Source organism: Microcebus murinus, chromosome 10 (genome assembly GCF_040939455.1).
Source record: "Microcebus murinus isolate Inina chromosome 10, M.murinus_Inina_mat1.0, whole genome shotgun sequence".
Taxonomy (NCBI): Eukaryota; Metazoa; Chordata; class Mammalia; order Primates; family Cheirogaleidae; genus Microcebus; species Microcebus murinus.
Genome location: NC_134113.1, coordinates 56,047,669 through 56,062,922, shown reverse-complemented (window position 1 = coordinate 56,062,922; position 15,254 = coordinate 56,047,669). Strand labels below are relative to the sequence as shown.

The following is a 15,254-nucleotide window of genomic DNA, read 5'->3' as shown; positions in this document are numbered from 1 at the left end:
GCTGGATTCCAGACTCAAGCTTGCCAGATCCTCTTAGACATCTCTGGTCCCCTAACTACGATTCCCTGAACTAATACCTGCCCAATCTTCCATCCTTGTCACCCTTCTGTGGCTCCTGGCTCACCACACCTAAGGCCCAGGGTTGATCCTGCCTTCATTATAGACTCAGGAAATGTTGGAAGAAAGCTTTGAAACCGTCTAAATGTGACCCCTCATTTATACTGACAGGGAAACTGGAGCTCAGAGCAGGAAACTGAAACTAGTAACAAGCAGAGTCAGGACCAGAACCAGAATTTTATCTCTTGACTTCCCCCTGGCCAGGACCATGTGACTGTGAGGCTAGGGGTCCCTTACAGAGGTGATGTGGACTGCCTGCCTGTTGGCGAGGTCAGTATCCTCCTCAGTGTAATGTACTCGTGTATGTCGCTCCCTCCTAGACTGAAGCTCCACGAGTCCTTCACCTCTGTGTGCTAAGCCTCAAGGACAGTGCCTAGTACAGAGTAAGTGCCCCATCACTATTTGCTAATTCAGCAAACAAGTCAGTGTAGGTACAGCCAAGCCAAATTACCCAGCACTCAAAGTGGGTTCTGGGCCTAGAAAACTGGCCCAGCTGACCCAGCGTGTATATTAGAGCACAAATGTGCTTTGGACTCACAAAAGACTCTAGAAAGACCAAGGTCTGAATCCCAGCTCTGCCCTCTGCTGGCTGTAGAGCATCATGCAAATTACTTAACTTTCTTCACCTCAGTTTCTACACCTGTAAAAATGCAGTCCCAATGCCTACCTCAAAGAGTTGTTGCGAAAGTTACATGAATTATTCATTTTAAGTTATTGTCCTGGCATTTGGCACATCCTGAGCACTCAGAACATGGCAACTCTTTATACTCGAGATGCTTCCTATTGCTGGTCCTGCCCACACCTTCTAGGAGCAGCCCCCACCCACAGCCTCTGCTGCCTGCACGGCCTGACACTGGCCACAGCGGATGGGACCAGGGTGGGAAATTAGTAGCAGGGATCAACATGCTCAGTCCTCCTCTTTGTGGGACCTGGGCCTTCCAGGCAACTGTCACCTTGTAATGAACTCTTTTTCTTTGGCCCACTGGAGAAACCAAGGCAACTTAGCTTTGGGAATGCAAGGGGGGAGGGACTCTCAACGCTGGGCGAAAAGGCTTCTCACTCCTGGATCAGGGAAAGCATTGCTGCACCGAGGGCCCGTGTGAGCCACACCGTCCGCACACTGAGGTCGCCATGCTCAGGAGCAGACATGATTCGGCCCTGGGGGCCTTGAAGAGGGTCTGGAGGTCCTACAGTAGAGGTGGGGGTGGGACAACCAGGGAAATAGCTTCCTGTGTTCTTATGGAACCCTAATTTTTGGCCTAGACCCGTGAAACCTGGGTCCCATGTAACCCAAGTCCCAGCCCCAGGGCGGTGGGGACTCCAAGTGCCGGGGCCCTCACCCGCCTGCAGACAACCTCATCCCACTCACTCTTTCTTCCTCGCACCCGTTTGCTCCCTGCTCTCGACTCAGACATCTGTTCCCCACCCACTCCTTCATCACCACCTCCCATCTCTCATCCTGCTCCCAGGCAATGTTGTCTGTCTGCAGCGCCCTCCCTGTTCCTGTCTCAGAGTCACGGGCCCTCAAGGCCATCCTCCCACACCTGCGGTTTCCTGGCATCCTCAGTGCTGGGCGTTCACTGGTCCCGAGGCAGCCAGCTCCATCTTGGACAGCAGTAGCTGTGCAACTTCCTCATCTCGAGCCCAAATCTGCCTCCAGAAGAATCTGCCTCCTGGTTCCGTCTTCTGGAGCTGTCAAATGAGTTTACTCTTTATTTTCCATGACAGCTTTTCTCTCGGATGCGTGACACTGGAGTGCTATTTCACTGCACCTGCGTTTCCCCCTCGTCCAGTCCTCACTGGCTCCAGGCCTGTTGTTTTTCTATTCGTCTCCATCTTTCCCTTCCCCTCCTTCCCCACTGCCCTGGCCCTGGCCCAGCTGTGTCAGGCTTTTTCCTCTTGCAATTCTCCTTTCTCACTGCTGCGAGATGAATTTTTCCAAAACATCAATGAGCATACATCTCCTCTTTGATGGTGCCTTGGAACTTATAGGATAGTCCTCACTCCTTAACCAGGACTTCTGTCCTCTGTCCCCAGTTCTATGTACAATTGCTTCCTTATACAAAACCCTTAACTGCTAGCAAACTAAATTCACTGTCATCATAACATTTCATTAGCACTCCTGCCCCTGGGACCCAGTCTATACCTCCTTCTCTCCTTCCTCCAGTCCTGCCTTCTCTTTGAAGGCCTCCCTGCACGCTTCATAGGTAGGTACTCAAGGCATGAATTTTGAGACAATCATGGGATAGACTCAGCTGCCAGGACTCCCTGAGTGTCTTCCTCGTTTTCTTCGCTATCTCCTTCCGAGGGCATGCTTTGGGCTTCTCCAGCAGCCTCTGAACAGCCCACAGTACTCTCTGTGGGGTCTGACTACAAAGATACCACAGTGATACCATAGTTGCTCTGAGTACAAGGTAGGGGGAGGGATGCAATGGATTATGATGTGACATTTTAGCCACCAACAATTATTTACTCAGGTTTCCAAACTATTTGATCAGTGCTTGAGCTCTTCACATCTTAACAAGGAGTCCTATGTTCTTCTGGAGAACACTCTTCCAGGATTGCTCAGTAGTGACCACTTCCCTTGTCCATTCATTTAAAAAAATTGTTGCATACCTGCCATATCTTAGGAAAGCTTTCTGAAACAAACTCCAGAATGTGAATTTATTAGATTATTCCAGAATAAGAATTTGAATTGTTTTCTTGACTTCCTCTGCTATTTACAAGTGATGCAACTGTTATGCAACTAATTTCACGTTTCTGTATAATGTTTTATTTTTCATTATATCCTTTTACTTTTCTTCTTCTCATGTTTATAGACACTTTATTCAAATCATTATACCACTATAATAGCAAGGTCCCAGCTAAGCCTTTTACTTTTCTGTATGCATCAGGTGTGTGTTTTAGATGCAAACCCCATAGTCAGGACCCTGGAGTCAGACCCCTTGTGAGTCGGTGGGTAGTAGAAGCTGAGAGCACAGATTCCAGACACAGCTTCACCCTTGGCTCTGCCACTTACCAGCTGCGTGAGCTTCCGTAACTTATTTCATCTTTTTGAGCTTCAGTTTTCCCCATCTGTAGGAGAAATAGTACCCAATTGCATGCGTGGTGGGGATTAGATCCGAGAAGTATTTGTGAAGTGCCCCTCTCTCTCACACACACACGCACACACCAGAAACTGGCCTCTACTGCCAGTGATTCTCCTGGTGAAGTGCTGCAGCCCTGCTGGTAGGTTCTGAAATGCCCAAGACAGGCCTATGACGATGACGATAGCAATGATAATGTTCATAACAAGACATAAAGCCCTTATGACTCAAAATTAGTGCCAGGATCACACAGCTCAAAGTTACTAGAAAACTGTTTTACCCTCATATTGCCTGGGTAGTCAAGACCCGGGCATTTTCTCCCTATCCACTGTGGTTGTTAGGGACATCAGGTGATAATTCATTGTGCAATTTCTGAGAGGGTAGAGGGGCTTTGGGGACTGTGGTAATAATAGAGAATGGTCATCACCCTTTAGGGGCTTGGGAACCTCCTACTGCCCTCTCCCCTCTATACACACCGACAGTCAATGGACGAACAAGTTACTGATGATCTTAAAACTAGGCCAGCATTTCCTAATCCTAACGGAAAGGTTTAGGTAGAAGCTGAACTGGAGGAACAAGGCTTAGGCCAGGAGGTCCAAGCAAGGTCTCTTTTTTCCTACATCATTACTGTGTGTCTCTGGTCCTTGTCTCCATCTAGGGGAGATTGACAAGTCACAGCTCCTACTGAAGGAATATCCCTCAACTGCCATATTCTTTACCAGTTGACCCTTGCTCTTCCCCAGTTGGCCCAAAGGTGGCTCCAGACCCAAAGGCCGCTGATCAGTAAGCTGGTCAGGGACCTACAGTGTGGCCTGCTGAGAAATGATGAGCAGTGACCAATCACATTGTCAGCCTTGGGAATCTGACTTTGGAAATATAGAGCCAATGAAGCTGTGAGCGATGGGGGTTGAAGCTGAAAGAATCTGGAGGTGTTTAAACGGCTGTGATAGTCCAGGCGAAAGAAACTGGCATTGCAGCAGAGCTGTACTGTAGAAGAGCGTATAGTGTGGAGGGCTGTAAGTGAAGCAGACAGAGGAGAGCTGAGCCAAGGCAAGGGTGAAGCATTATATAAGAATCGTCAGGCTGGGTGCGGTGGCTCACACCTGTAATCCTAGCACTCTGGGAGGCTGAGGTGGGTGGATTGCTCAAGGTCAGGAGTTCGAAACCAGCCAGAGCAAGAGTGAGACCCCTGCTCTACTAAATATAGAAAGAAATTAATTGGCCAACTAAAAATATATAGAGAAAACATTAGTTGGGCACTGTGGCACATGCCTGTAGTCCCAGCTCCTTGGGAGGCTGAGGCAAAAAGATTGCTTGAGCCCAGGAGTTTGAGGTTGCTGTGAGCAAGGCTGATGCCATAACACTCTAGCCATTGCTGAACAGAGTGAGACTCTATCTCAAAAAAAAAAAAAAAAGAATTGTCAGAGAGTACTTCTTAACACCTATGGCTGCCTTGCTTGCCCCTAGAGATTCTATTTAACTGGTGTAGAGTGGGACCCTGGCATTAATAGGTTAGAAATCTCCTCCACTGAATCTAGGGTATAGCCAGGTTGGAGAACCACTGACCTTCAGAGAAGTTTCCCGGCCCCAAAGTTCCTGCTGCTGAGGTTCTAACTCTCTATAGTATGGCTCCAGCTCTGCTAGAGACCAGATGGTTCAGATTCTCCTGGGTTCATTGGCAGACACTTCTGGATATTTAATTACTTGCAACTCCTGCCTTATTTTTTGCTAACAGAGCCTTATTTTATCCAGGTATTAGAGCTCCAATATGGTCAAGGAAGATAGGCGTAATCCCAGATGAAGAAGTTTAATTGGCCCGAACCAAACATAATAATCCCATTCCCCTTTTCCCATCTTAGAGATGTGTATGTGATCTAGTTGTGACCAATGACATGGGGGCACCTTGTGGGAAAGATTTGAGAGAGAGAGAGAGAGAGAGAGAGAGAGAGAGAGAGAGAGAGAGAGAGAGAGAGAGAGAGAGAGAGAAGCTGGGAAAGTGGATTTGGAAGTTTTGCTGTTGATGTGATGCCTGGAGCTTCAGGAGCCATCTTGTGAATATGAGGTGAAAAACTAAAACAACTACAGAGAAGCTAACCAGAGTCCTGATATTATTCCTGAATTAACTAACCCAGGAACCACTTACCTCCAAATTTTTTATTATTTACTAGGTGCTTACGGTAAGCCAGGTGCTGTTCTAAGCACTTTTCGTGTATCAGTGAGTGGAATCCTTAAAAACCCTGAGGCTTAACAACCCTAAATATGAGAATGATAAATGCCTTCTCCCTGTACCCACACCCCACCTCTGCAGCCTAAGGCACCAGAACTGGCTGTTTCATGCAAGAACAGCCACCCCCTACACTACTCAACACAAGCATGTCTCTCTGTGAGACAAAGGACATAAAGTGTATACTCTTTGGGTAAAAAATAGCAAAAAGACAGCAAAAGGCTGAGTGGAACTCCATGGTATACATACACATTTTATTAATCCACTCATGTACTGATGGGCCCTTGGGTTGTTTCCACATCTTTGCAATTGTGAATTGTGCTGCTATAAACATTCAAGTGTAGATTTTTTTTTTACAGAATGTCTTTTGTTCTTTTGGGTAGATGCCCAGTAACGGGATTGCTGGATCAAATGGTAGATCTACTTGTATCCCTTTGAGGTATCTCCATATTACTTTCAACAGAGGTTGTCCTAGTTTGCAATCCCACCAGCAGTGTATGAGTGTTCCTATCTCTCGACAAAAAACAATGGTGATCTAACACCTCTTGTATTATCCTGGATAGAGCTGGAAAATAAGTGAATTATTCTACTAAGTGAAGTACCACAAGAATGGAAAAACAAGCACCACATGCACTCACCGTCAAATTGGTATTAACTGACTTAAGTGACCAACACTTAAGTGCACATATAGAAGTGACATTTATCGAGTGTCAGGCAGGGGAAGGGGGATGGGTGTATTCACACCTAATGTGTGCGGTGCGCACTGTTTGGGGGATGGGCACGCTTGAAGCTCTGACTCCGGATGGGGAAAAGGCAATATATGTAACCTACACATTTGTACCCCCGTAATATGCTGAAATAAAAAAAAGATTAAAAAAAAAAAGACAGCCAAAGGCATCATAGCTAGCTAGTGAGTTCTGTATCTACAGACCTGCGCCGGCTCTCACTCAATAAATGCTCACGCTGTGCCGTATGCTGAGGGTGCTTTCAGCGGTGCCTTTCATGTCATCAACAGAGCTGCTGACGGCTCTCCCTTACCCTTTCCTTTCACCCCTTACTGGTGTCTCTGCTCTTTTTTTTTTTTTTGAGACAGAGTCTCCCTTTGTTGCCCAGGCTAGAGTGAGTGCCATGGCGTCAGCCTAGCTCACAGCAACCTCAAACTCCTGGGCTCAAGCAATCCTCCTGCCTCAGCCTCCCGAGTAGCTCGGACTACAGGCATGCGCCACCATGCCCAGCTAATTTTTTCTATATATATTAGTTGGCCAATTAATTTCTTTCTATTTATAGTAGAGACGGGGTCTCGCTCTTGCTCAGGCTGGTTTCCAACTCCTGACCTTGAGCAATCCGCCCACCTCGGCCTCCCAGAGTGCTAGGATTACAGGCATGAGCCATGGTCTCTCTACTCTTAATCCATTGCTTCCCTCTTCCCCTTTTCTCTAACTCTCCAAAAATGGGATATAAGAGGAAGAGAAACAGAGCACCTTCCTCGTAAATAAACCAACTCTGGGGTGACAGCAGATTTTAAAATATGGATTTCTGGGCAGCAGAGAGTCCTTAAATATTAACAATTGCTCTCATCAGCTTGGTTGCATCTCCAAAACAGGCTTTGTTTTCCTGCGGTCCTGTTCCCTTAACAGAAGCTTAAGCATCCCCTAGGAAAGGGGACTGTGCACCAAGGAGGTACACACACGCTCCTGAGTCACTCTCAGCAGCCACCACACCTTTGTTTCTCCATCTTCAGAACTCTCACTCACAGGTTCTGAAAGTGGTCAGCTTTGGCTTGGTGCCTTGATTTCAGCTCAAAGAACGTCAGGTACAAATAGTTTATACAGACTTTATTTTTTACCTGGTGAGGCGAGCACACACAAGTCTGGGCAGGGGGTCCATGAGATGCAATGTCACAACTACCTGCCCTGGTTCATGGACACAGACCATGAGACTTGGTGGTGAGGGACAGGGGTCTTGTTCCTACCACAAATTGCTACGGGATTATCACAATGACACATTTGTTCTCAGTTCTATCTACACCATGGAGTATGGAGAGGGTACATTTCTTACACTAAAAATATATACTTTGGAATCTCTAAAACAAAAATATCTCTATCTCTACATGAGATCTACTAGAAAGAACATAGAAAACAAGGGAAATGTACCAGCACCTCGAGTTGTCCCCTTCCGTGGGAAGGGTGCTCTTCTCTCCACCTGACACCATTAGCTTAGAAGGGAAGCCGAATCTAACCAATCAGACAGACAGACACAAATAAACAAGAGAGAGGTTTATGATCCTGGAGGAGTGAATATGGGTGAAAGGAAGGAGGAGGAAGATTTTGGCCTCTTTTACAAAAGGAGTAATTGCACATTCAATTTGGTGCTTCTGTTTCCAACAGAAAACACATGTGAAAAACCTTTCACATTGCACATGTGAAAAACCTGCATGTTGAAGTCAATTGCAAACCTGCTAAGAGAAGCCCAAGCTCTGCTAATTTCTGCTGGTTTAGAAAAATGCCGTGGGTGGGTTCTCTCTGTCAGGAAATATTAATGGCATCAACTACAAAAAAAAAAAAGTTCTCTATTCTGTAATGCTGAAAGTGGATTAGGTTTAAGAAAAAATGCTATTCCTTTTCTCTCCAGAAGGATTAGAAACAACTCCATCCCCTTTGAGCATAGAATCTCCTAAAAGAATTATGCCTATGGATGAATCATTCTGCTTTCTGAATTTTCCTATTGGAAAGGTTCACATAACACTTCTTTCCTCTTTTCACACTTCAAGCAATAATACAGTTACTTTACATCTCTCTTGGTTATGAAAATTACCCTCCCTTCTGATAAAGAAATGTTAACTGAGTCAACCACTCATTCTCTATAATTAATGTTAAGAGACCAAGGGCACTGAGAATCATAAAGGACAGATTTAGTAGAAAAATCACTTCTATTTGGCTTTGAAATGTCCTTTTGTGCTTACACTGAAATATGGATTAGCCTGAGGGCTTGAGAATTCTTAGTCCCTCACCCTAAATAAGGAAAATAACATAAAGTCCCCTTTCTGAGAAGCCCCCAAACTGTCCAACCTCACAGCTCTCATCACCCCCATTGGTTTTAGGACCTCTGAACAAGAACTTCTTCCCTCCAAGAGCTTGAAAGACTGAGGAAAAAGCAGAAAAGAGAGGAGTACAGGATGCTTGAAAAAGCTGAGACGGTGAAGGGAAGAGGAACTTGGGTGATGTCTCATTTGGCCATCCAGGGCCTGTTGGAAGGATTTCTACCTAATGGGAGGCCCAACAGCTACAACCAGAAGAAACCCTTCACTGTAGGGTTTCTGGATGCCCTGCTAGGATGTGGCTTGGAAACCTGAGAAGTTTGAGCAGGGTGCAGTAACCAACTGGCAAAGATGACTGTTTAAAAGTCCTAGAGGAGGTGCTGACTCTCTTGCAAAAGAAATTTAGAAAAGCTGGTAAAGTGGCAGAGAGAATATATTGATAGTGTTTCTCATGCTAGTAGGAAAGAAAGCCAGGGCCCTGGGTCGAGGCTGCTTCTATACTTCAGGAAAACCTGAAACTCAGAACATGGACATTGAAATCAACAGAGAAGATGCCGGGAGAATCACTGATTCCTCTACGAAGAGGGAAGTCTGGAGAGTAGAGTGAGTAGAAAATAAAGTAGGACTAGGAACTGTCTTTTTTGGGTGACCAGAAACCACAGGTTGCCCAAACCAGAGACTTCTTGAAGGTCACAGCTATCACAGCCTGAAATATCAACCAAGCCTGGGACTTAGGACATACCAGCTTTTTATAATATCTGACATTTTTGACTAAGTTAAAAGCCAACCCCATATCTCAGATAAAATAATGACTATGCACATACTTTTGGAAATATGTGGTTCACTCCCCCTTTACTTGAAAGGCAAGTTCCTACAAGTAAGGAGATGGGGCTAGGAATCATATGTAGTAAAGACCATATCTCTTGATAACCCTGTCTTCAAAAGCTGGAAATAATATCTAGCCACAAAGAGCCAGTCTGGGTTTTATGCAACCAAATGTATTTGGCAATTTCACAGCCTATTTCTGCTGGTCTTCATCTGCTCTCCGGACCTACCCTTCCATAACAGTCATGGCCAGGAAGTAACCTACCCACTTAGAAACTCCAGTTCTTTCCCCTTAGAACTAAGATTCCACTCACCATCATTTTCTTAAATCCCCAACCTTCCTTCCTTCCTATGTCTACACTACCAGCCTATCAGGGCATTGGACCTGCAAACACTTAAACTGTTCCTGCAAGCTCCCCTTGTCATAAAAAAGGTAGACCACTTCTCTGGCCCAAGAAAACGTGGGCACAGAAATCACCCAACTACCTTGCTTTCCACCTCTAAATCCATTTCTCCTTCATGTTGACCTTAAACACTTTTTTTCTAAAGATTAATCTGCCTGTATTTGTCCTCAAGCTATTCTATTAGAGATGTCTAAGATGGGAACCCCCTAGATGGGAGAATGACCATATCTTTTGATATCCCCACAACTAGGTGCACAAAGGCTAATATAGCAATGAAATCGTATGGCTACTCTCTCATTTGTTGATACACATACATGCAAACACACATACACATGCACTGCTGCTGCTTCACCTTCACTCCCAGTTCCCTACCCCAAACACCACCTATCTTCACTCTGCCACCACAGCCACCAGCCACAGACCTAAGCAAGGAAGCAGCCAGGACTGGGATGGAATGTTTGGTGGGATTTGGGAAAGAGGAGAGATTAAGAGTAGGGAATGGTTGCTACCACTGAGATGTAGCAGAAATGAGGCTGGCTATTGTTTGAGAAAAACCTAATGGCCTAAAAGTGTTGGCAACACCTTCCAAAGTAGCTAATGTTCCTAAGGTGCAGTGACCTGGTAGGGTCTGGCTTGGGAAGGACCCAAAGGTGCACACAGGGTCCTGTAACTGCACTGCACAGTTAACAAAGGCAGGTCTCCTCCCCTCAGGCAGCCTGGTGTATACCAGGCAACACAAAACATCAGTGTAGTAAGAGAGGCATTTTTTTCTGAGTGACACTGTCACCTGGTTTTGTTACACTCCTTACAGCTGTGCTGAGGGTAGGGTAAGAGGTAAAATAGTCACCAATTTCCCTATACAGAGGATGGCAGGAGAAGATGGGAGGGGCAAGATGGAGCAAGAAAGGGAGGATGTTCTCTGGGAACAAAGAAGATGAAAAAGAGGCAAGCTCAAGGGAGCAGCTAGAGAGGGCAGGGAGAAGTCAGCAAGAAAGCTTCTCCCATTTATGGGATGCCTTCTAATTTTTCCAAATTAGGTAGGTAAATGAGTAAAGTTATTACATTTGTCCTAAAGTGATAAAATTTGAAGCTTTGGCTCACAAAGATTTTAATGCCCACATAATTCAAAGAAGCATAACCAATGCTGTCTGCACCACATGAAAGGAAGCCGAGGCATTCCCTAAGACGGCCTTGTGAGTAGAAATCAGACAAACCAGGAACGACACTCACATTTCAGAGGGATGTCATTTTAATATTTGAAAGCAGTGTAACGTTCAGCCAATAGGCACTGGTACAACCACACATACTGCTTGTTTACAGCTGGCATCCGTTCTGAGTGGTTGGTGTCTGTCCTGTACCAGTTGTTAAATATTTTGAAAATCATCTCTGTATTAAAATAATTGTGGCCCTAAGAGATAAGGAAATATGAAAAAAACACAGGATTCCTTCAACATTGAAGGTCTGTAGAGTAAGGCTAGAATACATTAATATATTTTAAGAGTTTAAGGAATGCAGAATTCAATAAAGTGATGTAGCCAGCTCTTTCACCTATGAAAGGAGGATATGCCAGGGGAACTTCCCACTGTACAAAGACTTTCCAGGATGGAAAACTAGTATGATTATATTCCCTGGGTGCCAACGGGCTAGCTAGTCACATTCTGTGCACAAAGAAAGGAAAGGTCTACATACACTGGATCCCAAACCCTTGACATTCATTCCATCATAGAAGAGATGAGAAAAATTATAAATGTAGTTTTAAATGAAACACCAAAATTAATTTCACCACTTATAGTTCATTTCCCAGTGTGGCTTTTTACATCTGAGAGCCAGAACATTTGCCAACCAAAAGAAATCCACGGTAATGAGGAAACCACATGGCTGAAGGTGGTTTTGGTCCATTGAACTGATGATGGTTCACTAAGGCAGCTAAGGAGATAGTACATAAGCACTTGGATCTCACCAGGATGGAATCAGAATGTATCTTCAAGAGACAGCAGCAAGATGTCACATAGTCCCACAAAATGGCCAATAAAAACACCATATCCCCCTTTCTACTCACAAACAACTGTTATCAAATCTCTCCCAGATATCTATTATAGAAAGCAGACACTATGACAAATCTTCAGGCCATGAATTCCTTCCTGGTCTCTAAACTAATTCCTTCTGTAGCAATCTAAGCTCATTCTCTTACTCTATCCTCAATGAAAACCTGGAGAAGCTGATCATCCTCACTTATATCATTATTGATTTTCCCTTGAGCCTTTTCCTATCTTAAACAACTCCAGTGTCCCTCTTGGCCCTTGTATCAACCAAGGTTCTCACTGAGTTATGCAGGCCACTGCTAGGGAGTGATGAAGACGCAGCCAGGTTAGAGGCGTCTTCCTGGCTGTGGTGGTTGGCACTGCCAGTGCCTGAATGCTGACCCTCCTGGTAGCAGACCCCTGACAACCTCTGGGTGTGACCAGCATCCCCCATGGTAAGCAATCAAACCACAGCCCAGGGCTGCCTAGGGGCCTGCAGCCACTAACAGGACTGGAGAGCCTTCCCTTTTCTCTCTGTTCTTCTCCTGCTTCCCCACCCCACCCTTTAGGAAGAGGGACCTCACTGAAGGAATCCTCAGTGGCAGAATGGACCCGTATGGCTCAGCAGGCCAACAGAGAGTTCACAGAAAATGTCTGGAAAATGGGAAGCTAGATCTTCAATGGTGGCAGCTCTGAAGAGAAAAAGAAGGAAGAGGAGGAGAAGAGCCAGTAGGAGGCGGTCTTCTGCTTCCACATTCATATCTGATGACTAGCTGCTGGTAGGCGGGTAGCTGGATGCCCTCCAGTGCACATCAAGAATAACTGAATGCTTCCGCATGGCTTTGAGATGACCAAGGACAAGGCTGGTCTTGCTTCTTCTCTGAGAGACTCGCCATTTTCTCTGTAATCAGAACTTCCCTGAGGCACCTCATGGCCCAAATCTTCCATCCCAGCAAAGACTTAGTTGAAGAGACTGAATAAAAGTGTTACAATTAGACAAAAAGGGAACACATGATTCATTCCTGCTTTTAACACAATACTTTGAAGATGTCACCACAATTTGGATCTGGCTATATTTTAAGTTCATTTACAAGTAGACTAGTTCTTAACTAAAAATAACCATGTGTGTTATACATTTCGACAGCTGCCTGGATTTTCCTCTGAAGGAAACAAGATTCTATATTTCACTTACATTCAGCACAGATTTATTTTAACCCATTCGATGAAGCGATAAAGTATCACTCCCACCCACTGGTGGCTGTGACTTTTCCAAGCACTTCAGTTTCTCCTCAGAGCAGACTCAGGAGTGAGGCAGTTAGTTGTTATTATCTCCTCCTCACTGCCGAGCAAACTGAGAGCCAGAAACTGTGGTCTGCTAAGTTATCTGTGGAATTAATAGCAGGACAGGTCTCCTGATTCCTAGCTTTTCTTAATAATGAGAAAAGTTGACTTTAATGAGCTCTCACATTTTTTTTTTCCTTCAGTTATTTGACTACTTAGATGGTGTTTGGACTAAATTATTCAAGTAATTTGGGCACATAGCCTACCTCAATGCAGGCAAAGATGCCTCAAGTCCTTCCATTTTCTTCATTAACCTGATTAAAATTGATCTATGCCATTAGCAAATGATATACAGAATTTAGTTTACAAAATAAGAAAACAGTTACAATTTAATATTTCAAAATCTTTACTTTCATTATGGAACAAGTTAAAGAATGTTTCAATACTATCAACACTATCTGAATGTTTCAGCAATTTTCCAGTTTGCAGTTTCCAGGTTGCAGTAGCCAGAGAGATGCCCTTTAGATTTTGAATGAGAATTAGAAAGAAGATTAAGAGGACTAAATAGATAAAGCAAATTTACATCCCAAAATAATTCTATCCTGACTTTGGACCTGTATAAATGGGCCACTCAAAACAGCCTATTCAAATATTTAGAAAACATTTTTACTTTTCTTACTTTTATAGCTATTCTTGTAGGGTTAGTGGCAGTCCTAGAGATGCTACTTATTAGATAAATTAAATTTCACAACTAAAATAGATTTTACCTTCAACATTATTGCCATTTTCAAAAGCCAGAAATAAAAAAAAAAATAAGAAGTTATAATTCTCTTTACCTCTTTTCCTTTGTATTTCCAGGATTCATACTGAGAGCTTTCCAGACCGTGGTTTTAGGCATTTCATCAGATATATTAATCTCAGAGGGGTCACATCTGAAATCAATGCTTAGGACAGTGAATATCAGACACCCAAGTAAAATACATATCTTGGTCTATAATGACCACCACCCCACCAGGAGGGAAAAGACTGGGTCTGAGGGATCAAAGCCAACAGTTCTAAGGAGCTCTGGGAACCAAGTGGAGTCTGGTCATTCTTCTGTAGCCACTGAGGTTGGAATGGGAAGAGTCAAGGTAGCCCATGAGGAGGTGCTGAAGGCTGGGCTGGTGTGCCAGGTGGCAGCCAGTCCCACTCCACAACTGTGCACTCCTCCAAAGGGCCACACTGGAGATGTGATGGCTATGCTGCCAACAGTGTAGCATCAGGAGCTACCACTTACTGAGTGCTTGCGGTATGCCAGGCACTCTTCATCCATTTTTCCCACTTATATGGCCAAATCTCTTCCATTTGTAGTTCACAAATGACTTTCATAATAGATTATCTTAACTATCACAGCAACAGAGATTATTAACATCCTCATTGTGAAGGTGCAGAACCCAAAGCTTACAAGGCTTAGTGACCATCCAAGTTCAAAGAATAGCAAATTCCAAGTCAACTCCTTGAACCTAGTCCTTGGTCTCCTAGAGTCCCAGAGTACTGTGAAGTTTTCTGCAAGTGAGATGGTCTCCTAAAATGCCAAGAGAGGTGGCAGCATCCTGCTCCTACTTTGGCACCAGATAATCCAAAGCCTATGGCTCCTTCTATAATAACTTGTAGAATTTATTAAGGACCAAAGAAAAAGACTTTCCCAATTTCCCCTGCAGAATAAACCACAACCAACTCAATGGTTCAGCAGTAAATTCTTCAGGATCTAGAGTACCCAGATCCCCTGCTCTCTTCCTTTGCTGCCTCATCTTAAACTCTATGCTCTTTCAGCCTGTGTGTACCTCTCCCAGTGCAGAAACGAGACACCAGGAGCAAAACCACAAATGGACAAATTTAGCTTCCTGTGATTGGTGGTGAGGAATAGGTTTGATAGAGAAAGAGGCTAAAATCACTGGCAAAAGTAAGGAATTTTTGTGATCCCAGTTCAGTTCCCCCTTGGCTCCCAGGACTATAGATGCCACAAGTCAAGCTAAAATAAACTGTCTCTATCCCCAAAAGCTTGCCTAAGCATGGGAATTTTCAAGGCTGAGAACTCTCTGAAAATAAAGACCATATCCTACTCATTGTTGGAAGGTGTCAAACAAAGGCAGAAGAAGCACTGGTTTGAGGACTAGACAGACTAGGGTTTGTATCTTAATCTTTCTATTTAGCAGCATTGTAACCTTGGGTAAATTACCTAAAACCCTGTAGGCCTCAGTTTCCTCATTTGTACAAATA

At 44.4% G+C, this 15,254-nt stretch overlaps 1 protein-coding gene across 1 annotated transcript in view; it reads right to left on the bottom strand.

Annotated features, from left to right (window-relative positions):
* Positions 1-12,234: 12,234 nt before the first annotated feature.
* SLC4A8 (solute carrier family 4 member 8) overlaps positions 12,235-15,254 on the bottom strand; it is a 77,187-nt gene continuing 74,167 nt past the window's right edge. The window contains exons 24-25 of the mRNA XM_012762581.3: positions 13,832-13,927; positions 12,235-12,687 (exon numbers count right to left, since the gene is read on the bottom strand). Of these exons, the coding sequence (XP_012618035.2) occupies positions 12,675-12,687; positions 13,832-13,927 (109 nt within the window). The 3' untranslated portion in view covers positions 12,235-12,674. The remainder of the gene's footprint in view (positions 12,688-13,831; positions 13,928-15,254) is intronic.